Below are 27,591 nucleotides of genomic sequence, written 5' to 3'. Positions count from 1 at the left end.
GCCCTCCGAGCCGATACTGCCATGGTAGCTGTTCTTGATCCCAAGAGACCAATATATTTCATGGTTTCTAGTACGTACGCAGCAGCGTCTTTGATATGACCTAACGTTAGGAGTATCTCGTCTCCATCTATTGTGTCAATGTCTAATGACAAGTTTTCTGACCACTTTTCAATAGCACTACTCACCCACGCACAGACAATGGTAGGCCTGAGTGGTGTCCCATTGGCCACATCAATAGATCACCTCACTCACTTGCATTCTGTCAGCTCCTTAAGAGAAGCCATTCTGAGGGTAGTGATTTCCAGTCTGAAGGAGGGGGACTTCATGGTGTCAGTAGACATAAAGGATGCTTACTTGCATGTTCCCATTTATCCTCCTCACCAAGCTTATCTGAGATTCACAGTACTGGATTGCCATTATCAGTTCCAGACGTTGCCGTTCGGATTCTCCACGGCACGAGGGTATTCACCAAGGTGATGGCGGAGATGATGGCCCTCCTTCGTTAAAAAGGAGTCAATATAATTCCTTATCTGGACGATCTCCTGATAAAAGCGAGCTCAAGGGAACAGTTTGTGCAGAATATCTCACTCTCCCTGTCAATACTCCAACAACACGGTTGGATCATGAATTTTCCAAAGTCGCAGTTGGAACCGACGACAAGAATGTCCTTTTTAGGGATGATTCTGGACACAGAAGTACGGAGAGTATTTGTTCCAGTGGAAAAGGCTCTGGAAATCCAGAAAATGGTCAAACAAATATTGAAACCAACAAGAGTGTCGAGCCATCAATGCATTCGGTTGTTGGGGAAAATGGTAGCGGCCTACGAGGCGATACAGTTTGGCCAATTTCATGCCAGAGTATTCCAGTGGGACCTGTTGGACAAGTGGCCCGGATCCCACCTACACATGCACCAGAAAATAATCCTGTCCCCCAAAGCCAGGATTTCGCTCTTGTGGTGGCTACACAGTTCTCACCTACTAGAGGGACGCAGGGCCCATTTTTCCACCGCATGCTGGTCCTTGTGGTTCTCCAAGTACCAGCTTGCGGGGGAGGCTTGCTGGGACTTGTAGTACTGCTACAAAAAACAATATTCTTATTTTTACACTTGGCTATCAGCCCCCCATCCGCCGCCCTTAGATGGGGGAGACAGCCTCGGGCTTCACCCCAGGCCCTTGGTTGGCTGGAAGGGGGGACCCCTTGATTTAAGGGGTCCCCACTCCTCCAGGGTAACCTGGCCAGGGGTGACTAGTTAGTGATTTAATGCCAGGGCCACAGGGACCTATATAAAAGTGTCTCCCGGCTGTGGCATTATCTCTCTGACTAGTGGAGCCCGGTGCTGGTGTTAAAAATATGGGGGACCTCTACACTTTTTGTCCCCCATATTTTTGGCACCAGGACCAGGCGCAGAGCCCGGTGCTGGTTGTTCAAATATGGGGGAACCCCTGTCAATTTTGTCCCCATATTTTTACAACCAGGACCAGCTCAAAAAGTCCGAGGCTGGTTATGCTTAGGAGGGGGGACCCCACGCAAATTTTTTCTTGATTTTTAACACTTTATTTTTTTTTTTAAAGGTGCACAATGAAGCCCTGCACGGCTCTCACAGATCCGGCCGAGATTCATTGTGTTAATGTCGGCAGTGTTTTACTATTCACTCCCATAAAACAATGGCCGAAATTACGAATGACATCAACATCGGAAAAATGAAAATGCAGAATACGACAGCATAGTAAATGTGGCGTAAAAAATTCAAAAAGTTGCAAATTCACACATTCGATGTCATTCGTGTTTGAACTTTAACCTCATTCAGAAAAATAAGAATTTTAGTAAATATACCCCTTGGTGTCATATTACACCTCTGTGTCCCTAACATGTCTCCACAGAGTTCCCTGCCACAGACATGTCACACACGTGCAGAACCACACCACAGACACTCCAGGAGTTATAGGGGACAGACCCACAGTAAAATCTTTCTAAAGGTTATTAGTGTAGACCACTAGTGGGTACTGCACTAGAAGGAGCTTAGTGTGTGGCGCACTCTTTTGAAATGATTATAATCTATAAAATTTAGCTTTTATTACATATGTTTAAAATAAAACTCTATAGCCAGGCTAGTGAGTATATTTGATAACCTGAGAGTAAACACCTATAAGATTATACACTAAATTACTAATAATGGATGGTAAATATCATTTCTATCTGTTAAGAACAAATAAAGTAGTATGTCAAGCTTAGTGATATATTACTATTAATACTAATTGTTATAACGGTTTTCTATATCACCCGTTAACGAAACTATATTAGTTTGTAATCACGAACATAGCTCAGACGGTAGCCACTATTAAAGATATATGGTTACTATTATGGTAAGGAGAAATTAGGCGCTGTATTCTGGTAATATTACATTCAATTAAGAAATAATTTGCGGATACCTAAATTGACTCTAAAGGAACCCCTGTTCCTAACAGGTTCTAATCATTGGAATTCAAGAGGAAACAGTATAAAATGTGTTTTGTAACATAATGTGTTTTGTCTATTGTTCAGACTGCAGTGACTGTGCAGATGTAATTTGATACGTGTTCATGTATCCACATTGACAGGATACAATTGTAACGAAAAGGACCATCAGTATAAGAGAACAGATAATATTAATACTGTCTCTACATCTGTAATAGAAATTTGTCAATCATATGTAGCATAACATCTTGCTCATAAATCACGTATATATGGTAATAACGTCGTGCAAAATACTCCGCCTCATCAAACATATATGTCAACCATGAGCATAAAATCTGCACCAAAATGTTGGTTTGACAACTATTTCTGATAACAAGATGATTATTACATATAGAGATATCTGAATTTTCAGAAACATAAATTGTATTAATTATAGCACCTATCTCTCTTGTAAGTGAATGACTGCGTTGTCACTCACATTGATATCCATGTAACCCTGTGTGGCAAAAGTTAGATGATGTAACTTAATTTAATGGTGTCCAGGAATTCCAAACATTGATAGGTATGATAACTAAAAGATAAAGAGTCCCAGGAGTATATAAACGGTTTCCCTTTCTACTGTTGTTCCATATACTCAGGCGTACCTGGGTAGTGAATGGTACAATGAGAGCGGGGAAAATACCGTTTACCTGGAGACTGAAAGGACAGAGTAGTGCGAGCTACTTCTGCTGTCCACGCTCTATATCCCCCCTCCCCTGTTGTGAAAACACATTGCAGGAGGAGTGCGTAGATATGGAGCAGTGGATGAGAGGGCAGCTCTGAAATACCTGTAAGCTTCCTTATCAAGCGTGTCGTTCTGAGCGCAATCAATGCTGAATCGGCATGTAGGAAGCCACTGTAGAGGTAAACGTCAAATCGGGTAGAATTCCCGTGCCTCCGTAGTTATTAACCGTCCTTAGCGCTGTCAGAGGGATGCCTGGAAGGGTAGGATTTCTATACCCTCATAGATGCTGCACGTCCTGAGCGCTGTCTGAGATATGTCAGCGTATATGAGGACGCTGCGGGAATTAGACGCCGGGTCGGGTAAGATTCCTGTACCCGTGTGTATCCTATGTGTCCCAGTCCCGCTGGTGATATCCGTCCTGAGCGCTCTCCAAGGGACGCCGAGAGGGGTCAAATTCTTATACCCCCGTCGATGCTGCACATCCTATGCGCTGTCAGCGTGTGGAAAAAACGCTGCGGGAGCTGGACGTCGGGTCGGGTAAATTCCCTCACCTCCGTGTGTCCTGTACGTTCTTGTCCCGCTGATTATTAAGCGCTGTTCTGAGCTGTATTGGCGTGTGAGAAGACGCTGCGGGAGCTGGACGCTGGGTCGGGTAGGATTCCCGTTCCTCCGTGTGTCCTGTACGTCACAGTCCCGCTGATGATTGATGACGTACGTTTCACGTTAAGCTTGATCACATCAGTCAAAATAAAATCTGTCAGAGGGACACAGATAGGATTTGCCAGTTCACAACCCAGTGCCAGTAACACATTGTCTGTGAACACAAAATGCCCACTAACATGCAGTGCTTTTATAATGTTAATCACACAATTATATAGCACCAAATTCACTGTGGCCCCCCCTGTTTTGCACCCTGATACTTGTTCAGTAGTGGAGGAGGACCAGTGTTGTCTCTGCAGCCTGAGAGAAAATGGCGCTGAGCAGTGTGCTGGCTGACTGAGGAGGAAGCTCCACTCTTCAGTGGTGTGTTTCTCCTCAGCTTTTATGAGGTGTGTTTTTTTACTGGCGGGGATAGGACTGTGCCTCAGCAACTTATGCCCCTTATTTATGCTAGTTTCCATAGGTTTCATGCTGCCCAGGGCGCCCCCCGCACCCTGCAGTGCCTGTGTATGTGTGGGCAATATGGCGCACTGCGCTCCCGACAGCCGCGCGGTACCTTTAGACGTCACTTTCTTGATTGAAGATCTGTCTTCTAACACTCACCTGTCTTCTGACTTCTGGCTCTTTGAGGGGGGTGACGGCATGCTGTGGGAGTGAGCATCTAGGCACGGCTAGCGTTCAGTTCCCTTCAGGAGCTAATGGTGTCCTGTCAGCCAGAAGCAGAGCCATGAAACTCTTTAGGAAGTTGGTTCCTACTTCTGCCTCCTCAGTCCCACGAAGCAGGGAGTCTGGTGCCAGCAGATCTCCCTGAAAATAAAAAACCTAACATAAGTCTTTTCAGAGAAACTCAGTAGAGCTCCTCAGAGTGCATCCAGTCGACCTGGGCACATTTCTAAAACTGAGGTCTGGAGGAGGGGCATAGAGGGAGGAGCCAGTTCACACCCAATGAAAAGTCTTTAGAGTGCCCATGTCTCCTGCGGATCCCGTCTATACCCCATGGTCTTGATGTTGTCCCCAGCATCCTCTAGGACATATGAGAAAAGGCATTATTCTATGGTATATGGGTGATCAACTTGACGCCGCCTATGGGGAGTGTATTTTAGCATAGCAGGGCTGCGATCGCTTGTGCGCTAAAAAAGTTTCCTGCAAAACAAGACCAGGGTCAGATTTACTTACCCTGTGCGACGGATCCAGCGACGAAGGTCCCAGGATTGACGTCAGACATCCGCCCTCCAAACGCCTGGATCCGCCTGTGTTCGCCTCACCACGCCTTGAAAATGGTCAATTGACGCCCTGGAATGCCTCCCGCCTCTCAGTCTTCATGTGATCGCCGCTGCGATCAGTTTCTGCGCTGATTGTCGTCTGTAAATGACGCGCGTGCGCATTGCGGGCGCCGCTCAGCCACAGTCCAGACCCGTTCGCACTGCAGCGAAGAACCGCTGCGTGCGAACAGGTCGGAATGAACCCCATGCTCTGTAGTCATCAACCATCTATGGTTTAATCATCAATATTTATCCCTACCACCTGCTGGCTACTGTGGTATTATTCAAACAGTCTTCACAAGCAATGAAAATATTGCTGGCACACTGGTGGACCATTTGACACTGAGACCAACTCCCATACTAGGATGGAGTATCATAATATGCATACTGTATGTTGTCAGTTGTGGAACTAGTGGTGGTGCAGCTGATGAATAGCAAGTGGGCCCGCCAGCTATGAAGGGACCCACAGCCGGCCACACCAGCCAGATACTAATAATGAGTAAGACTGACTAATTTTACAGTAAGCTAACAGCCATTGGCCGTAATGTTGATGGAGGAGGTGGTCTGGCCAGGGTAAAGGGCCCCTCACCTCTCTGGGTCCTTACTTCTGACATTTGCCAGAGGTGACCTGATGTCTTGTAGTCATCCCCAGCGTGAGAAACAAAACAAGGAGGAGAAGAGAACCGTGCATGCCAGCTCAGCTAAGCTGGGACAGACCTGGGACCTGCTTGCCAGCTCCTGATAAAGATAAATACATATCTATCTATCTATCTATCTATCTATCTATCTATCTATCTATCTATCTATCTATCTATCTCTATAGAAATACAATATCTTTCTATATTAACATATATACTTATATCGCTATATCTATATCTATCTATCTATCTATCTATCTATCTATCTATCTATCTATCTATCTATATACAATATCTTTCTATATTAACATATATATTTATACTAGGTGATTCATCGCGCCCTGCGGGCGCTCTTCACACCGTCGTCAGGGGCTACGCCCCCTTAACCCCTGTATGCCGTTCAATATATGTATTATATGAAGTATTAGCTGCATTCCTAGTTTTGTGAGTGGTTAAATATTGCACAATGAAAGGGCGTTGGATGGTGAAGGGGGCGTAGTCCCTTGCGACGGTGTGAACAGCGCCTGCAGGGCACACTGTACAGAATGCAGCGGGTGTGGGGGAGAACGCGGATGGGGTCGTGAGGCGCTGCGGGTGGGGATGTGCGGGGGAGTGGGATCCGGAGGCGGTATGGGTGGGGGAGAGCGGGGGGTGCCGCGGGTAGGGCAGGGGCAGGTACGGGGATCTGGGGGATGGGTGAGGGGGTTCCGGAGGCGCTGCGGGTGGTGAAGGGGCGAGTGCGCCACGGGTGGGGTAGGGGGTCCGGAAGTGACGCGCGTGGCGTAGGGGGGTTTGTCAGATGGGGTCGGGAGGAGCAGTGGGTAGGTGCGGCGGGTAGGGGAGGGGCAGGTACGGGGATCAGGCGGATGGGGGAGGGGGTTCCGGAGGCGCTGCAGGTGGGGAAGGGGCGAGTGTGCCGTGTGTGGGGGAGGGGCAGGTGCAGCACATGGGGGAGGGGGTTGGGAGGTGCTGCGGGTGGTGGAGGGGCGGGTGTAGTGGAGCAGGCTGTCACAAGGTGGTGCGGGTGGGGAAGGGGTGAGTGCGCTGAGGGTGGGGTAAGGGGTCCAGAAGCGATGCATGTGGGGGAGGAGCAGGTGCGGGAGTGTGGCAGATGGGGGAGGGGGTCTGGAGGCGCTGCGGGTGGTTGAGGGGTGGGTGCAGTGGGGTAGGAGGTCAGAAGGGGTTGGTGCGGGTGGGGTTGGTTGCGGGGAATGACTGCGGATGGGGGAGGATGTCTGTAGATGTTGTGTGTCCCCTGCGGATGGGGGTGTGCGGATGGGATGTTCTGTGGATGAGGGAGGTGCAGCGGAGTGGGGTGCGTGGGTGGTGTAGAGGGTCTGGAGGCGCTGCGTGTGGGGGAGTGGCAGGTGCGGCGGACGGTGGAAGGGTCCGAGGGCAGTGTGGGTGGTGGATGGGTGGCAGCGGGTGTGCTGCAGGTGCGGTATGGGGTGAGGAGGCGTTGCGTGTGGGGGATGTGCGGCTGCGGGGGTTGACGGTGGATGGGGGAGGGTGTCTGTAGAGGCTGGGGGGTCTGGAGGCGCGGAAAGTGGGGGTGGGGTGGTGGTGCAGCGGATGGTGGAAGGTGGTGGATGGGCGAGTGTGGGGGTGCCACAGGTGGGGTAGGGGGTAAGGAGGCGCTGGGGGTGGTTGTCCATTAGCAGCAGCAGGTCCGCAGGCCACCCAGGCGCAGTGTCAGGGTAACTGTGGGGAGTCCCTGCTCCCGCGTGAGGCGCTCTGCCTCACATTTATCCCGCCCCCCCAGCCAGGCACATGTCCCCCCCCAGCCAGGCACATGTCCCCCCCAGCCAGGCACATGTCCCCCCCCAGCCAGGCACATCTCCCCCCCCAGCCAGGCACATCTCCCCCCCAGCCAGGCACATGTACAGTATATCCCCCCCTTCCCTCCAGGCACATATTCCCCCCCCCAGCCAGGTACATGTGTGTCCCCCCAGCCAGGCACATGTGTGTCCCCCCCACGCCAGGCACACCTCCCTCGGCAGCTGGGGAGCACAGCAGTGTGCGCTGTCCCCGCTGCCGCGTGAGCCGCACATCTCCCCCGCGAGGCATATGTCCCCCCCGCCAGGCAGACCTTCCCCCTTGGCAGGCACATCTCCCCCCCAGGGCGCCAGGCACATCTTTCCTTCCCTCCCCCCCCCCCCCCCGGCAGCCGGGGACCCGCTGTACCTGGAGGTCCGGACGGAGGGTTGCCTCTCTCCTCACTGGGCAGACGGCAGGAGAGAGGCGCTGGGGCTCAGGCGGGGAGCGGGAGTGACAGGCGCTCGGCTTCAGACAGAGCGTCGCCTCCCGCCCTCACATCTTCGGCGCGGGTCTGGGGGGAGAAGGGTGTGTGACGTCAGTAGCTTAGCCAACATCTGTGACTCCGCCCAGCGTTACGGCCAGCACCGAGTCACAGACTTGGGCTAATATATAGGAGATAGCTATATATCTATCTATCTATCTATCTATCTATCTATCTATCTATCTATCTATCTATATATCTATCTGTCTAGCTATCGATATACAATATCTTTCTATATTTACAGATATATATATATATATCTATCTATCTATGTATATAGATATTTCTATCTTTTCTGCTGGAGGGTGGGACATTTGGGGAGGCACTCGGATAATGGGTGACACACGCACAAGTCATCTGCACTGTGCTGGGTGAGTCTGGGAATAGCCCACCACTCCTGGAGTGCTGGACAAACCCCCAGTGTGACAATAACGGGGCATGACATGGAGTCATACCCAGTGGCGTCACAACGGGGGTGCAGTACCCGGCTCCTGTCACTGTGTAAGACCAGGCACTGCACTCACACTGGTCTCCAGGAGCAACCATAATGATAGAAAAGGGAGTTTGGGCCACGAGGTCACACCCATTACCCGCAAGGCCATTCCCCCTTTTCTCGGGCACACATTAGTGACGCCTCTGGTCCTACCCCCAAAATGTGTGGGGTGTAGCTCATTTGGCATGAAGCCACACCCATTTTTCAGTTACACACACCATTCCCCTATGCCTTTATATCCTGTTTTTGAATTTAGTTTTGTTCCATTATCATTTAAAACATTTCATTATGTTGTCACATATAATGTAGGCAGCATGTAAAATAAATATCTCTTCTTCTACTGTATTTTAATTCACATATGTATGAATAATTTTAAATATATATGAGTTTGAGAACCAGTTGTTTTGTTCCTTTGCTGGAGTATTTTTAGAATCCATATATTTACCAAATGATAAATTATAGCATTTAGTTCCACAGAAGAGCTTTAAATCCTCAAATAAAATATTTTAAGACATTTATGAATAATACAGTACACCCAATAAAGTTATGTAGATAAATAACTGCAAAGGATTGCCAGTGTGTAATCTCTAATCCTTATATCTGACATATTACAGTTTTAGAGTAAATGTCAAGCAGTGTTACTGATTATTAGCCAGATGGAATAGTGGTCATTCCATTTAAATCAAACATATTTTGTTATACCTGAGCTTATGTGTGTTTATGTGGTGTTATCTTGTAAAGCCGCACTATGGTGGGATTAGCGACATGACAGAGCTCCCAGCAAAATTCTTCTTTTTGTAGTAAGAGCCATTATTTTGATATATATTCTACAAATAGAAAAAGAAAGGGTAAGGCTCTTCACGCCTTTTACTGTACAATTTTTGCAATTTTATTATTACTTTTATCTCTCCCATGTGGTACTGAGCCCAAACTCTGCTGGCCTGCATCTTCTGGATTTCACACCCTCTACCTCCTATTTTTTTTAGGATGTGCACCCTCTTCTTCAATTTATTTGTTCCTGCTCATTCCTTGAGCAATGCCTGCAGTGCCTGTAGTCTGTACTGGGATTTGGGGATAGCCATGTCAAACTTTCAGACTAATAAAACTGATTCTGATGGTCCATTTGAAAGTTTTCTCCTGGAATATTGGTTGTCCTAATTCACCTATTAAAAGAAGTAGGGAGATCGCTCATGTAAGACGTTTTTGGCCTGCTATTATAATCATACAGGAGACACTGGGTTTCCTCAATCTCTTCTACCCTTAAAGCCCCTTGGATTGACCCATGTATCTCTGCCCCATGCCACCTAAAATCCTGCAGTGTGGCCATACTTTTTTGGCGTCATCTCCTCTACACGATCATTGACAGACAGACTGATCCCAAGGGTGTTATAATATTATGGAAGTCAACATTTTTAAGTTATCATATAACATGGTGAACATTTACACACCAAATATTGATGCTGCTCCTTTGTTTCACACAATTACACAACTTTTGGCACAGAGACCATATACTGTAAATATTATTGTGGGTGGTGATTTTAATGTTTTAGCTGACCCAAACGATAGATAAGTCTCCCCCTCTGAGAGATCTTGATTCCTTTCATAAGAAATACATTCCCACATTGTCCTCTACTCATCATCTCATGGACCTTTGGCATCTTCTCAATCTCACAGATCATTCTTTCACATACAGTACGACTGAGCGGTACACTGATCCTTCTTCTGCTTTGACTACCTTCTTTTATCTAATCACCTTCTCGATCAACTGAAAAGTATTAAATGTCATGATATATTAGTCACTGACCATGCCCTGTTATCTCTGTCCCTTTATCCTACAAAAATTGACTGTCTCCCTCTTAGTTATCCACTCTGATCACTTTAAGCCTTGACTGAATACTTAGATAACAATTTTTATATCACTTTCTTGGGAGACCTATAGGGCAGTCTGGCATTGGCCGATCACTGGACACTGTACGTTTCCAGGAAAAACATGAACCCGAATGGCCTGTCATCTGCCTTCCATGCTTACTCTGCAACCCCTTTGGATGATAACCTTGCCAAACTGCTAATGAAAACATTTATTAACCAAAGCACATCACTTGCTATCTCTAAGTAAGCATAAATATTGTCACTGGGGTGTCTCCTTGCTCAAAGGGCAACACCTATGTATAAACCCAAAAATATCTTAATCATCAATCATCCTTCCATGCATTCTTTAGCTATCTCCTCCAAATACATACTCCCATTGTTTCAAAATATTTATGGTGGTTTTTATGGAGATTCTACCGTAGATCTTGACCTTCATTCTAGGCTTCCCAGGGATGCCCATTTCCCTCAGAAGGCCTATTTGGAGGGGGAAATAACCAAGGAAGAATTACATTTCATCATTAAACATTTGCACCTCCACATAACTCTAGGACCAGATGGAGATTGCTGCAAAATTCATCACCACACCCTGGTCCCAACTCTTTTAGAATGTAGTATTCTTCTTCTGAATAAAGATCCCCAACTTTGGAATCCTCCCACCCCATCACTTTGCTAACTGTAGATCTCTATCCAAAATTATCGCCACAAGACTCCAAAGTCTTCTTTCAGAATATCACACTTCACATCAACTAGGCTTTGTTATGTAGGTGCAACATTTGCACAAAATCACAGCAACCTTTCCATAATTATCAGTTTAATGAAAGTTAGACAATAAAGGCGTGTTTAGCCTGCCTTTATTTTACTTTATGATATCCCCACATTATAAGGCATTTTTCAAGTGACAGACTTGCACCAGATTTAGGCCCTCATTCCGAGTTGATTGCTCGCTGTCGTTTTTCGCAGCGCAGCGATCAGGTTACTACTGCGCATGCATATGCATCGCAATGTGCACGCGTGTCATACGAGTACAAACAACATCGTTGCTGTGCAATGCTTCTAGCGACGAATCCATTCGCACAACCAAATGCAAAGAGATTGACAGAAAGAGGGCGTTTATGGGTGTCAACTGACCGTTTTCTGGGAGTGGTAGGGAAAACGCAGGCGTGTCCAGGCGTTAGCAGGGCGGGTGTCTGACGTCAATTCCGGGACCGGACAGGCTGAAGTGATCGCAAGGGCTGAGTAAGTCCAGAGCTACTCTGAAACTGCACAAAACTTTTTTGTACCGCTCGGCTGCACATGCGATCGCACACTTGCAAAACGAAAATACACTTCCCTATCTGATCGCTGCTCTGCAAAAAATAGCTAGCGAGCAATCAACTCGGAATGAGGGCCTTAGAGCTGAAGAGTGGTGGGCCAGTCGTTCCAGGGATCCTGAGAAATTGTACCGTATTATGGTAGGATTAGCAACATGACAGAGCTCCTAGCAAAATTCTTCTTTCTGTAATAAGAGCCATTATTATTTATATGTTTTAAAAAAAAAAAGAAAGGGTAAGGCCTTTCACGCATTTTACTAATTTTTGCAATTTTATTATTACTTTTATCTCTCTCATGTGGTACTGAGCCTGAACTCTGCTGGCCTCCCGAACTCTGCAGGCCTCCCGAGCTCTTCTGGCCTGCCTCCTCAGGATTTCACACCCTCCACCTCCTATGCTTAACAAACATCACATTTTTTCTAGGATTTACACAATTTTTTTCAGTTTATTTTTCCATACTTATTTCTTTAGCAATACCTGCAGGGCCTGTACTAAATAATACAGACAAATAAGCTTAAATCACATAATGAACAACACAAAAACAAGAGTGTAAAGTAAACAACATAATTGATATATAAATAAGGGTAAATTAATATGTACATGTATCACAGAATAGATAAAAATGTGCCAATTAGATCACCTCAATGTGTCCCTTAACCCATTGTGCTGAGGTAATTTTTTTCACATTTGCACTCGTTACATTCCAACATCAATATCAATCTTTTTTTTTATGCGGTACCCACACAAATTATACCTTGTTTTTTTCAGAACACTTTTGTATATTCAGAAAATACTGCCCAATTAGCCTCATTCTAATAGTTCCATGAAAAAAAATGAAAAGTTAAATCAAATGGCCCAAAAAATAAATAAATTGAAGACTGGGAACCAAAAGAAAATGCAAAAAAAAATGTCACATTAAGTTCCACAAAGAAACAGTTTGTGGTTCTTTATTTGCCAATAATCCACTTTTTTCCCCATTATAATGAAAAACAGAATTTTATGGTCTGGATTCAAAAGATATCGCACTTGCTATCTTCCATCACTTTAGAAGGGCGATATTCAAATGTGCCCCGTTATCGCGCTGATTGCGCTCATTACAGTCTGGTTTAGCCGCATCAAGCGTCTAAACTATACTAAAGTAATGAGCGCGATCGTGGAGACACCCGTATTTCTCTCCACACGCATTTCAGCTCACTAACTCCGGGGGTTGTGAGCTGAAATTAAGTTGTCGCACCTGACGGCAGTAACATTAGAATACCACTGCCGCATTGGTGTTTCTATAATGGGTGCAATGGGTGCGGTGCACACGGGCCCCTGGGTCCAAGGGCGGGCCCACACCGCACCCATTGCACCTATTTTCACACTTACCTTTCTGGAGTCCAGCGCCAGGACCTGCAATCGTGGTGGAAATCACGCCAAAATGGCCACCAAATTGGTCTCCGGATCATGGCGGGCGCCATGTTTGCAGAGACCTGCGCATGCGCAATAGACTCCGGCACAATGCCGGAGTCTACAGCGCCGTACAGAGGAGGGGGCCCACCCGGAGGTGAACACAGGCCCCCTCCTCTGTAGAAATGCCCCTGCACCGCCGAGCATGATAGGGGGCCGGGGGGTTTGCGGCGAAGATTTGAATAGAAAATGTGCTGTTTAATCAAAATTGCATTGTTCATTTTTTTCCCCTGTTTTTGCTTAAATGCTTCCTATGTACTGGGAGAATGGAAGAATGTAATAGCGCAACACGGCCTACCATTTTAAAAAGTAGACCACCTCAAGATGAGTAGATATGAACTTTAGAGCCCATTCTCACTGTGAGTGGCATTGTTAACGTACCTCAAAGCATGTGCAGTGTGACCATGGTGCAATGCACATTTGTCCGATAATCACTCAACTCCATAAATATCGGCATTGCATACATTTTTGAATCAGGACCAAAGTTCTATCCAATCAGCTTCTGTCATTTTTAAGGCTATGCTATAAAAACAACGGAAGGTGATTGGTTTGTATTCTCTCTCACTACTTCAGGACAGGCTAGCACAGTAGGACTATGACTTATGGTATCACTTCCAGACAGTATCACTGGAGTACCACTTAGCTGCCCCGGCAATGTTTTGTAACTAAATTGGCAGAGAAAAGAGTAGCTATTGCTGCAATAAGTTGCAATCAAAATCTTTCTTGTCAGCTGCAGTACATAAATATGCCCGCAAGACAGCAGACCTGTCACTGGCCCTATGTGCCCTCCTCCCCCGAAGAGGTTACATTATAATGTTACAGCAGAGTGGCCCAGGAGATGAAGCTGAAAGCTGGGTGTGTCCTAAGGCAATCCTGGGATGCTCTGTATGCTGGGTTCCAGGCACCCTATGAGCCAAATGCTGGTGTCACCAGAACGATGACAGAGGTGCACGCGGTTGCATGGGCAGCTGTGATTTCTGTTGCAAGTACTTGTAAAAATATGCTAATGACTCAGTCATTGTCTTGTGCACAGAGACGCCCACTGCCAGCATCTCACATCCACCACTTATGGACATAAACAGGAACATCAGCTGCGGCATCAGTCCACTGAGCAACCCAACTGTCTCAGACTGAGCAGCTCTCCTAGGATGCCGGGGGCATCTGCAACTGCCAACAGATTTGCAACACCATGGTCATGGAAAGCAGCCACGGGCCTTGGTAATGAGGGGGCGTGGCCAAATCCAACACCACAAGGCCACAGAGGGGTCAGTGGGGACTACACACGAGACAGGCAAAGGTGGGGACAGTGTCCCCCTTAGCAGGTGATCTCCACCAAGCCCAGGCCCAGGTAATTAGTACCCATCCCCTATTCCCTGCTCCCTGGACAACACCTAGAAAATGGTCTTGACACGCCAGTGTTTCTCTAACCACCCCGTTACCTCCCTCAAATGTTGACTACTTGTCACTCACTTTGCAAGAAATCCTATGTGCATACGCAATCACTAAACATGCGCTGTGCAGTGTGGCTTTGGTGCATGTGCAGTGGCAAAAAATGGTTCCACTGCGTCTGACATTGACATTGCACGTAGCTATAGAAAGATGTTCCTCTTGTCCTGCTTAAGGTGCACCTGTTACCATAAATTAATGCAGCACACAGGAAAAATGTTGTGGCTGTGATCTGTAACAAAAATATTTACTTTACCTACTGATGCCAGTGGCTACAGCATACACATGACAAGCTGATGACACAGACTTCACATCATTCTAGCTGTCCCCCAACTCTGCAGGTAGCAAAGATAATTGCAAAAGCTCCTTTATGCTTATCAGTGAACTAGATAAATTCTTATTTGATGTTTTAAAGACTCAAGTGTAATTTAATCTAGACACAACTCTCAAAATCTAGGTCTCTTTGTAATTATTAATACTTGGAAAATTGTTGATGCAAATGAGAGATTTCCAAATCATCACAGTCATATCAGCTGTTAAAGATAAAGGGTCATAATCAGTGGCAAACGCAGGGTTTGCATGGGGGGGTTCCAGAACTGGGTGGAGCCAATCACAGGGGTGGGGACTGAGGTGACCCAGTATATGCTGGGTCCGTAAAACTAGAGTGTGTGTGTGTGTATATATATATATATATATACATGTGTATATATGTATGCACATGGATATATATGTACTATAATTAAAACAAAGTAAACTTTTATTAAGCACTTACAAGTGCCACCAGGAAGACAGCAGGCTGCAGAGGATGCTAGACAGCCATTAATAATACTCATGCAGCAAAAAAAAAAAAAAATTGTGGAGGTTTTTTTTTGGGTGCTCGGAAACCCCCCCTGGATGCGCCACTGGTCATAATTAGGGAACAGCAGAACGGTGCTCACATTCCACATGAGCTTCATACTGACTACTGTGCTCGGGGATGGACTGGGGACTCCGTTCAGCCATGGCATACGTGTGCGCGCACGTGGACACTGCAAATGGGGTCATGTCACGAGTCAGAGGGCGTGGACTCACGGCACACCCCCATATTGCTTCGCAACAGGGCACGCCTTGCGGAGGCGGCGGCAACAGGGGAAAAACCAGAGAGCCAGGAGCTGCGCTGAGTGCAGCCTTCCCGGCTTTCTGTGGACCAGACCGGCCCACCGGACCATCAGCCCTTCTGGCATTTGCCAGAAGTGCCAGATAGGGGCAGACCGGCCCTGACTGTGCTGTTTAGGGGACCCTGCTTCTTCCATTATCTAGTTCTAATGATGGCAACATGTTAATAATCCACAAAAATTAGATTTTTATCCATTTGCTTTTCTTGAGCATAGAAGACACTGCAGGGTTTATTCTGAGTCAGGCGCACCTGCAGCCACTTTTTATACTTGGCTGTGGATGCCTGCTTACTACATTACAGAAATGTGAGAATCCATATTTGCATTATAAAAATCCAGATGATTGCATGTGGAAGCCTATCCCGCCTGCTGTACTTACATCCACTGATGCAGCTGTCATTATTAGTATCAGGACCTATACCAGACCAGTGGCACTTGCAAAGGTGGGGCAGCAGCGCAGTCCAAAATTCATGAGTCCCGCTAGGGTTACACAGTGTGGAGGCGGCAGAGGGATCCACTCCCCGGACCTTCTTCACATACAGTATAAAGGAAGTGGGATCCTGGAACCAATGCCATCTGAACTCTGATAACGAATGGGCCAATTGCTTAACACTAGAGATGTGTTGTGGACCCCTTTAATTTGGATTTGGTTCTATTTTGGCAAAACCACCCTCATATGTTTTGGTTTGGATTTGGTTTTTGGCCCGGTTAAAAATTGATTCACAATTGTTAATTATTGATAAAAATCAATAAAAAATGTAATTCCAAGCATGGGCCCTCATTCCGAGTTGTTCGCTCGCAAGCTGCTTTTAGCAGCATTGCACACGCTAAGCCGCCGCCTACTGGGAGTGAATCTTAGCTTATCAAAATAGCGAACGAAAGATTCGCAATATTGCGAAAAGACTTCTCTGTGAGTAGCTCGAGACTTACTCTTCCAGTGCGATCAGTTCAGTGCTTGTCGTTCCTGGTTTGACGTCACAAACACACCCAGCGTTCGCCCAGACACTCCTCAGTTTCTCCAGCCACTCCCGCGTTTTTCCCAGAAACGGTAGCGTTTTTTCACACACTCCCATAAAACGGCCAGTTTCCGCCCAGAAACACCCACTTCCTGTCAATCACACTCCGATCTCCAGAACGAAGAAAAAACCTCGTAATGCCGTGAGTAAAATACCAATCTTCATAGCAAATTTACTTGGCGCAGTCGCAGTGCGAACATTGCGCATGCGCAATTAGCGGAAAATCGCTGCGATGCGAAGAAAATTACAGAGCGAACAACTCGGAATGACCACCATTGAGAAGATCCGAAACGGGATTCGGTTCGAATGGATCTCCCTGTAAGATCCGGACCAGGTTTTGGTTTTATTCAGATGCACACAATTCATGTGGATTTAGACTTCTGGAGAACAGAACCGCACATCTCTACTTAATACATGTGGAAACTGGCAGAACATTCACTCCACCGCTGCTGGGCACTGGGGCAGGTGCAGGCACTGCTATACAGTAATTACTATTATTTCCTAGTTGTCATCATAGTTTTTAGTACAGTGAGGTGTTAATGAATTTAGACAATGTAAGTCTGTGTAGTTATAAATGGGGGCTAGATAGAAAGTATTTATCAATGACTGTCCAAGATACTGCTAGTGATTTACGGCTGCTTAAAATGTACAGTAAAATTGGATCAATGTCACCAAGGGCCTAATTAAGACCCGATCACTCCTCTACGAATTTGCAGAGGTCTGCGATCGGAAAGTCAGCGCCAAGACAGAGTGAAAAACCGCCCCGTGCAAGTCTGCGTACGCCATTCAAAAAGCTTTGCAAATGCTGTTCAGCTGCAAATCCGTTCGCAACTCACTCACCATCGAATGATTTTTCCAGACTGTGCAGTCTGTGCATAGCCCAGGACCTACGCCTACAGTGCGATACAAACAGGCTGATTGGGGCCGGAGCGGATATCACACACCCTCCCTGAAAACGCTTAGGAACACCTGCGTTTTTCCAGGCACTCCCAGAAATGGGCAGTTACCACTCCCAAACGCCCGCTTCCTCTCAATCAACCTGTGTTCGCCTAGCAATCAAAAAAGACGCAGGATTTTTTCACAGTTTGTCCTTACGCCTGTGCATTACGATCCATATGCATGCAGTCGTTCGCTAATCGGCCGCATCGATCAGGTCTGAATTAGGCCCCAAAGCATGAACATTAAAACCACCCTGAAATGACAAGCTATTGCAGGTATTGCCAATCTCGGTCCTAAAGGCACACTAACAGTCCAGGTTTTATTGATATCCATGATTGAGCACAGGTGACTTAGGGGTGATGCAGATCTGATCACTGCTGTGCTTTTTCGCACAGCGGGCAATCAGGTCATTACTGCGCATGCGTATGCACCGGACAACAACAAAGGGCATTGCCTGGCAGCGACGAGATGGTGCGAATAATCCGATCGCAAGGGCGTTCCTTAGGTGATTGACAGGAGGAGGCCGTTTGCGGGTGGTAACTGACCGTTACTGGGAGTGCCTGGAAAAATGCAGGCGTGCACAAGCGTTTTCAGGGAGGTTTCCTGACGTCAGTTCCAGCGCCGATCAGCCTGTTCTCATCGCACTGGAGGAGTAAGTGCTGGGCTGCGCAGAGACTGCACACAGCGGATTTTTGCAGCTTGGCGTACACATGCCATTGCACTCTTGAACGGCGAATTTACGCTCCCCCTGGGGGGGCGGCGACTATCTGAACGCAGGACAGCAAAGTTAGAAGCCCACCGATCAGATCTGAATCACCCCCTTAATTAGTGCTAGTTACTAGTTATTTTGATGTAACCATCTTTGCTGAAGCCTGGATATCACTAAGACCTGCACTGTTGGTGTGCTTTGGGGTCTGAGGTTGGGAATGCCTGAGCTATGGGTTAGAATTAGAAAGTGTTATTTGTCCAGATAAAATAAGGGAGGACATTACAGCTTGTGATGTACAGTACTGATTGATTCTTCAACATCTTTTACAATTTGGGAGAACTACTCTACAAGTAAACTGAATAAAAATCTGCAATGAAGAAACAAGTAATTGTAGCTTAGGGCGGTCACATTCAGAGCCGGCGCAAACCGCTCAACAGAGTTTGCAAAGCAGGGAGGCACTGTCCAAGAGAGGCGCTCTCCCTGCTCTGAGACTCTGCTGCTGTGCGCTGTTGCTGCCGGCTGCCAGAGCACCTGTCACAGAGTCCAGTCCAGCAGCTGATCTTCCCTCCCTCCCCCTACCATCAGAACACGCAGGAGGGGTTTCACTCCCGTCCGCACAGGCTGTCCACTTTCACTTTCTGTTCCACTTCCTGGCTGCTTGTGATTTATAACATGAAGCTGTTCTCCGTACTCCCTGCGCTCCAGTCCTCCCCCTCTACAACATGCTGATGCAGGAGCTTGAGTGTGGTCAGAGCAGGCCGACTCTGCCAAAAGTGACTTTAACTCTTTGAAAACTATTTTTTTCTAATGTATTGAATGCTGCTGCTGTAAGTGTGTGCTTTCTATTTGTATTTTTTTTTTAACCAGAGCTCTATCTGTCTATCTATCTATCTATCTATCTATCTATCTATCTATCTATCTATTACACACACACAGGGGGGGGGGGGGGCAATTATTATATGTATAAGAGGCACTAATACTGTGGGCATGTGTATAAGTGGCACAGGTGCAGTGGGCATTATTGTGTGTGTAAGCGGCACTGCTACCGTGGGCATTATTGTGTGTATAAGATGCACTGCTACTGTGAACATTATTATGTGTAACTGTATACGTGGCACTGCTACCGTGGGCATTATTATGTGTGTAAGCGGCACTGCTACCGTGGGCATTATTGTGTGTATAAGTGGCACTGATACTGTGGGCATTATTATGTGTAACTGTTTACGTGGCACTGATACCGTGGGCATTATTATGTGTATAAGCGGCACTGCTGTCATGGGAATTGTGTATATGGGGCACTACTGTGTAGCATAACGTGAATATGGGGCAGTACTGTGTGACGTAATATGAAATAGGGTCACTACATACGGTGTAATGACGATACTTTTGTGCTATTGTGTGGTGTAATTTGAATTGGGGTTACCATTATGTGGCCATGTCCCTTCCTAATGACCCCTTTTTTGCAGCGCGCGCCTTCGGCGCGCACTGTTACTTTAGACAGTATGGGGGTTAGGGCACAAATATGTATTTCCTCCAACTCTCCAGGTTCACTTTAAGCCCTGAATAAGGGACACTGCTGTGGGTCATAAAGTGACTAAGGGGCACTACTATGTGGTATAATATGAATCAGGAACATTGCTGTGGTGTAATGTGAATAACATTATGCTACTGTGGGATGTAATGTGAATTTGGGGTACAATTGTGTGGGCACACCCCTTCCTTGTGAGACCACACGTGCCTTCAGTGTGTGCTTTCCCTTTATTAAGTATTGGAGAGAGGGCGCAAATTTATAGTTTGCAGGGAGGCGCCAAACACCCTAGCACCAGCTCTGGTCACATTATTAGTAATATGTATATAATGCAATTGGGCATATACTGTAAATCATCAGGGGCCAGATGTCCCCAAATGATTAGGTGGCGGATTTCACCTACGAGCTGTGATTATGTAAATAAGAACATTCCAATGTGTCTATCCCCAAAGGTTGTAATAGTCCAGCTTCACACTGCACTGTCATCTTACCAGTCTGTTTCAATCAAAGCATCTGTGGATGGCGTTCCATCTTCATGCATGGTATAGTCACAGGGAAGGGACATCGACATCTGCTTGCTTTGTTTCAAATAATAGACCAAGCAATAAGACTGTGGGGGGGGGAGAAAGTCATAGCAGGTAGCGTCGAGATTCCATCAAGTCTGCCGAATGTTTTAAACTGGCAACCAATTAAAAGGCAAAACCAACCTGCTTTAGAACATTAATCAGACTCACCAGAATCTCGCCAATACTGAAATTCACTGGCGATTAACTTTTTCCCTAAGTGTAGGACTGTCATCAGGGATAGCAGCAACTTGTGTAGTCACTGTAAATACTTTAATGAAAATACAATTGCATAATGATATTTCTGTTGCAGCAAGCACTTATGTTACTATATGTGATTACAGCATTTACCGAGCATTAGAGAGACATAGGGGGTCATTCCGACCTGATCGCACGCTGACGTTTTTTCGCAGCTCAGCGATCAGGTCACTACTGCGCATGCGTATGCACCTCAATGCGCAGGCGCGATGTACGGGTACAAAGCGGATCGTTACTGGGCAATGGATTTAACGAATAATCCATGCGCACAGCCGATCGCAAGGAGATTGACAGGAAGAGGGCGTTTGTGGGTGGCAATTGACCGTTTTCTGGGAGTGTTTGGGAAAATGAAGGCGTATCCAAGCGTTTGCAGGGCGGGTGTCTGACGTCAGTTCCGGGACCGGACAGGCTGAAGTGATCACAAGGGCTGAACAAGTTCTGAGCTACTCAGAAACTGCACAAACTATTTTTGTACCATTCGGCTGCACATGCGATCGCACACTTGCACAGCAAAAATACACTCCCGAGTGGGCGGCGACTATGCGTTTGCATGGCTGCAAAAAGTAGTTACCGAGCGATCAACTCGGAATGACCCCCATTGTTTTACTTCTTTAATTCTCTGATCTGCAGTACAATACGCTTATGTTGTATTTGCCAGTGGAAAATCTCCCACATTACAACTAATTGCTCCTACAAGTTTGGAACCAGATGTAATTGGGGTGATTAATGACATAAATGGGGGCATACCCGGGCAAGATAAAGGGAAGACTAATTAACATCTAATAAGATCAAATTTTGATGAGTCTGGTTCAGTGGCAGTTTCAGAGGTGGGGCAGCAGTGCAGTTCAAATTCAAATAAGGGATCCACACCAACTGCCACCCCAAATGCTGACAAACATCGCTGGCTGCGACTCACTGGCAGTTGGTGTGGCTTCCCTATTTGAGTTTTTGACTGCAATACAGCCCCACTTCTGGTGCCACCACTGGTCTGGTTGGAAAGAGGGGATGACTAATGACTACTAGACTGCTATAGACATGTGGTTTTGTTTGGTACTGTAGTTCCTGTTTGCTCATATTCATACAACTATAAGTAACGTGCAGTCTGACATACATGGAATTGTTAAGCTCTTCACCTAATATGTAACTGTACACCTGGCATTAAAGTTTATCAGCCCTAGCTATGTGTTGCTCTACTTATCTCAATGTGACCCTTCATTGTATAACAAAACCACTGCTATTATTACAGGGATGTGAAAACAACATTACATGTACCATCAGATGCAAATGGGACATTTGCTATATTAATGAAAGGCAGCAATGGCAGCTTAAGTGTTCAACTCAGGTAAGAAATTAACTTCTAGATTAAACTGATCTTCACTGGATACACTATTGTCCCTCACCGATCTATCTATCTATCTATCTATCTATCTATCTATCTATCTATCTATCTATCTATCTATCTATCTATCTATCTTATATGGAAAAAAAGTATTTGGCCACACTTGTTAATTATTGAATTCAGGTGTTTCAATCAGACCCGTTGTCACAGGTGTATAAAATAAAGCACCTAGCCATCCAGTTGTGATACAAAATGGGTCGTTCTGAAGAGCTCAGTGACTTCAAGCATGGTACTGTGATAGGATGCCACCTTTGCAATAAGTCGGTTCGTGAAATTTCATCCCTGCTGGATATTCCACGGTCAATATTGATATTATTAGAAAGTGGAAGCGTGAAGGAACAACAGCAAATCAGCCACTAAGTGGAACACCACGTAAATCACCAAACAGGGGTCAACGACTGCTAAGGCGCATGGTCCGTTAAAGTCGCCAATGCTCTGCTGATTCCATAGCTATAGAGTTCTGAACTTCCACTGGCATTAATGTAAGCACAAAAACTGTGTAGCGGGAGCTTAATGGAATGGGTTTCCATGGCTGAGCAGCTGCATGCAAGGGTCACATCATCAAGTCCAATGGCAAGCATCGGATGAAGTGGTGTAAAGCACACCGACACTGGGCTGTGGAGCGGTGGAAAATGCCAAGCATCGGATGAAGTGGTGTAAAGCACACCGACACTGGGCTGTGGAGCGGTGGAAAATGCCAAGCATCGGATGAAGTGGTGTAAAGCACACCGACACTGGGCTGTGGAGCGGTGGAAACATGTTCTGTGGAGTGCTGAATCACGCTTCACTGTTGGGCAGTCAGATGGGCGAGTCTAGGTTTGGCGGATGCCGGGAAAACGTTACCTACGTGACTGTATTATGCCAACTGTGAAGTTTGGTGGAGAAGGGATAATGGTATGGGACTGTTTTTCAGGGTTTGGGCTAGGCCCCTTATCTCCAGTGAATGGCAATCTTAATTCTTCTGCATTCCAAGACATTTTGGACAATGCTATGCTTCCAACTTTGTGCCAACAGTTAGGGGAAGGTCCTTTTCTATTCCAACATGACTGTGCTCCAGTGCACAAAGCAAGGACTATAAATGCATGGTTTGATGAGTTCTGTGTGGAGGAAGTTGACTGGCCCACACAGAGCCCTGACCTCAACCCTATCAAGCACCTTTGGGATGATCTATTTGCATGGAAATACAACTATATATCAATCACTAATCAGGAAATTATCTTGACTCACGAAGTTTCAGTTTTCACGATCCAGTAGATGTGGCACCAATACTTCACACTGTAGTTACGCATGATGCGAGTTGATATATCATAGAGTTGATCGTCATGTTACTTGTAAGCTTTCAGTATATATTTTAATATATATATATATATATATATATATATATCTGTACTTATTGAAATAGTTGAAAAAGAATACAAATAAGCAATTGTAATGTACAAATAAGCAATTGCATAAAGTATACATGGTAAAACAAATAAAACACTGAGCCCAGTAAGGAACGAGTACAGCTGAATTATTATTCAACTATTAATTTTGTGGGTAACAAAAAACAAAGCAAACAATAAAATAAATAAACAATAAAAACAGAACAGACAAATTAATAAAAATAATAAAAATGGTGATAAGGGAGACAGGAAGGAGTAAGAGGGGAAAACGTCAACATACAGTACAGTACTGTAAACTGTATATCCAGAGAAGACCTGCTTCACTATAATCGGGGCAGCCGTCTGTTGTAAGCAGAGTACCAAGGGTCCCGAGTTGTATGGAACTCCCGCACAGTGTCATGGAGTTATATATTCCATTGATGCTAAATACCATATTGTATTAATTAGGGTTTGCATTGACGGGACATTTAATTGTTTCTAGTTGAAAGCAATCTGTAGTTTTGCTGCATTATAAATATGGTTGCACAACTCATTTTGCGGTTTAGTGATGGGTTTGTAAAGAAGCATACTGTATGTAGTGGGTCCTTAGGGAGAGACATCAACCACAGTAGATACCAAAGATATCACTTCATCACAGTATTTGGATATCTGAGGCAGGCCCACCAGACTGATTTTTTATTTATTTTTTTGTTAGCTATTTATTTCCTTATTTCTGCTTCCATGATTCCAGTGACTGGTGCTCTATCCTTGAATAAAATGTTCTTTATAGAGTAATATTTTAAAACTTAATCACATACTACAATTAGAATGCAACATTGAATTTAAAATTGCTAAACATGTTATTGAGCAAAACTGTCTTTTGCTAATGTAACAAGTGTGGGCATCACCAGTATACATGTTGGCTGTCTACTACAGTTATCTTCTCTTATTAAAAGGAAAATGATTTAGTCTACATTAAAATAATCACAATATAAATTGCATTTACTGTAAATCCACAAAAGTGTACAGTTTAGCTTATAATATGAATGAATACTATAACATTACCTAAATAGATATTAGTTTCATTCTTACACTCTGTGTATTACATGCTTATTATTGTATTCATTCACCCCCTCAGTCATAATGCACATTATACATCCAATAAGTGTACATTTTCTCCAGTTAGAATAAATATTTCTCAGGACAAAGATAAATGCTCTCATTTAGGGGTCTATTTATCAAATTAATTCTGACCTTAAAACATGTGGAAGTCTTTTTGTACAGTGCAGAAATGCATAGGCATGTGCAGTTATGCAGCTGTGTCTGAACCTGTGTTAGGATTCTTGGACTTGCTTAATGTTGAGACTCTTGGACTTGGTGAGAATTGGGGTTCTTGGACTTGATGAACGTGGGAATCTTTGGACTTGATAAACGAGAAGATACTTGGATTTGTTTGATGATAAGGGGAACTCCAGAACTATTGGGGTGAGACCTCTAGAGCCCTCAAGAGGACCTTCCATCAATAGCAACACCCCACTGTTGCCTTAGTTCTCGGTGCACACACCAGTACTTAGGGGGCCCCTGGACTTAATACCTCCAACCGCTCACCCAATAGGCTGAAGACCCCGAATTGAAGAACTGGGAAGTGACTGAGCGTGAGGCACACAATATCCTAGGGGGTGAGGCGAGAGCTGCAAGCTGTAGTACACGGAAGGCAGAGGTAGGGTGCCACACAAGCTTTTGGTGGTAGCAAGCAGGGCAGGAATCAGGACACAGACAGGCAGGGAAACTAGCAGAGTATCCACAGGAATAACTTGGACAGGAGTCTGGGACCAGCGGCTTACCCAGAGGTATAAGCTATAACCAGCACAGAGGGTTGGCCAGCAAGGTATATAAAGGGTAACTGACCAATCAGCAAGCAGGCAATGAAGGTAGAGCAGTTAATCCCTAATGACATGCAGCTGCACTGCTGCACTTCCAACTAATCCAGGCTGAGAGCCGGAAGCTTCTTGGACAACATAGTTGCTAGGCACTGTGCAGGGGCTGTCAGGCCGGGCGGGCGGAAGAGACACAGCGTCCCAGACACCTGGCAACGACAGGGACCTGCATTCAGCATAGACCTCGTGGCGGACCGTAGCAACCTGGAGTAAAGTGATGGCGTAAACTGGGCTGCACTCATATCACAGACTATGCCCTGGGCAGTTAGTAATGGTAAATACCGATGACAAATATTCTTTGTTGCAGTGATATGCAGACATAAGTAATGTTAATTTTTGGGGGCTTATCGGATATTTGAATAAACAGGCCCCTCAGATTTAGGAACAAATAGAGCAAAAGGGTTGGACCTAGATAATTCAAGTGCTGCAAATGCAATTCTTTAAGATATGACATTCTTATGTATGTACCATTGCAGCCAGATAGCGGGCAACTTGTTTTACACTAAAATTAAGAGTTAAACTAGGGTACACTTCACCATTCACAGAGTGTATTTAATATTTGACCCTTCGCTGCAGCTCAACATGTTTTTGAAAGGTGAAATATTGTTCTTCTAATATTCAAGGAGTACAAGCTACTTCTTCAAGTATTAGGCCCCTGATGTCCTTTTCAGTCACCCACTAGTTCCCCACCTTACCTCAGGAGTATAGGGTTTTTGGGATTCAAGTTTGACACTGTGTTTGGAGGTGAGATTAGACGGCATTACAGCTCAGGTCAGAAGGAGATGGGGCCCCCATTTTTTGATCTGGCCTGCTCACACTAACATGAACTACTACCCCATTAATAGCATATTATGCCATCACTGGTTCCTCTCCCCCCATCGAATGTGATTGGCTGATTAAGAAATGATTGCACATACTGGGGATTATGCTGAATCCTCTCATAAATGGACAATTGTATGTCTAACAGTATGTCTTACTGTATCTACTTAAACAATCAGTCATATCTACTTTAACACAGAATATATTTTATTTTTAAATGTTTAAACGTCTCTACCTTCTTTAAGCTGACCATACACCTGAAGATTTACTGTCAGATCTGGCTGGTTGGAACTAAAACCTGGTAATATACTGTATGGGAGCAAATGACAATTGACCATTTGCTCTTAAATGCCATAAAACTGCCAAAAACGGTCATTCAGACAAATTGGTTAAATCAAATGGGATTAACCAATTTGTCTGATTGACCATTTTGTCTGTTTTCCAGTGTTTGGGAGCAAATGGTCAATTATAATTTGCGCCCATACATTACCAGATTTTCATTCAAATCAGCCAGATCTGACAATAAATCTTTAGGTGTATGGCCAGCTTTAATCTCAAACATCTTAAAGATGATTTGTCAACTGGCCAATTATAAATCAGTTTTATTAGCCCTCTGAAAGTAGCATTGGGATGATGACTCCCACGAGCCGTGAGGCTCAGTCCGACCCTGGGGACTTGTGCGCGTGACTGTGGGGACTCGTAATGTCACATGTGCTGGGGAAGGTGGGCAGCCCAGGGTACATTATAACCCTGTTACAGTACTTGCCCAATTGGCTTCCTCTGTAAAGTATTTTTGTTAAATTGTGCACTATTGTAGGTAACAGGAGAAGATATTTGGACTATATTGATAAATAGACCCTTAACCCAGTTGCTCGTGTACTGCAGGTAGCATATTTTCAAGAGGTTTGTAGAGCATTGTAAAGGAGAAAAAGTTTCAGGAATATATGCAGGTAGAAATGTTCGAAACCTTTTTCACCGCTTTTCTATTGCTAAATTATTCTCCCTATGAAGATATAATTTATATAGTGATCTCGTAAATAGGTAACTAATATTATATATTGTTTTTATATTTAAACAATATGAGGCTGTGTGTATGTGCTATCCATTTTTCTTCTGCGTTGGATCTCAATATTTAAAATTCTCTTTTTCTACATGACATATTTGTGTGATATACTGTAAGTCTATGCATAATGTATGTAACACATTTTCTCAAGACAATCTTTCCTTTCTTTTATTCTATACATTCTGCTATGTTATTATAAATTGTTATCCCATTGCATGTATCCAGAAGCAGAACTGCC

General features: G+C 45.2%; 1 protein-coding gene across 1 annotated transcript in view; it reads left to right on the top strand.

The window, feature by feature from the left end:
* TMPRSS15 (transmembrane serine protease 15) overlaps nucleotides 1-27,591 on the top strand; it is a 220,963-nt gene that overhangs the window by 119,340 nt on the left and 74,032 nt on the right. The window contains exon 6 of the mRNA XM_063953710.1: nucleotides 22,018-22,113. Coding sequence (XP_063809780.1) covers nucleotides 22,018-22,113 — 96 coding nt within the window. The remainder of the gene's footprint in view (nucleotides 1-22,017; nucleotides 22,114-27,591) is intronic.

Source organism: Pseudophryne corroboree, chromosome 2 (genome assembly GCF_028390025.1).
Source record: "Pseudophryne corroboree isolate aPseCor3 chromosome 2, aPseCor3.hap2, whole genome shotgun sequence".
In the NCBI taxonomy this organism is placed as follows: Eukaryota; Metazoa; Chordata; class Amphibia; order Anura; family Myobatrachidae; genus Pseudophryne; species Pseudophryne corroboree.
Note: the sequence above shows the minus strand (reverse complement) of the source record. Positions and strands in the feature narration are given on the sequence as shown.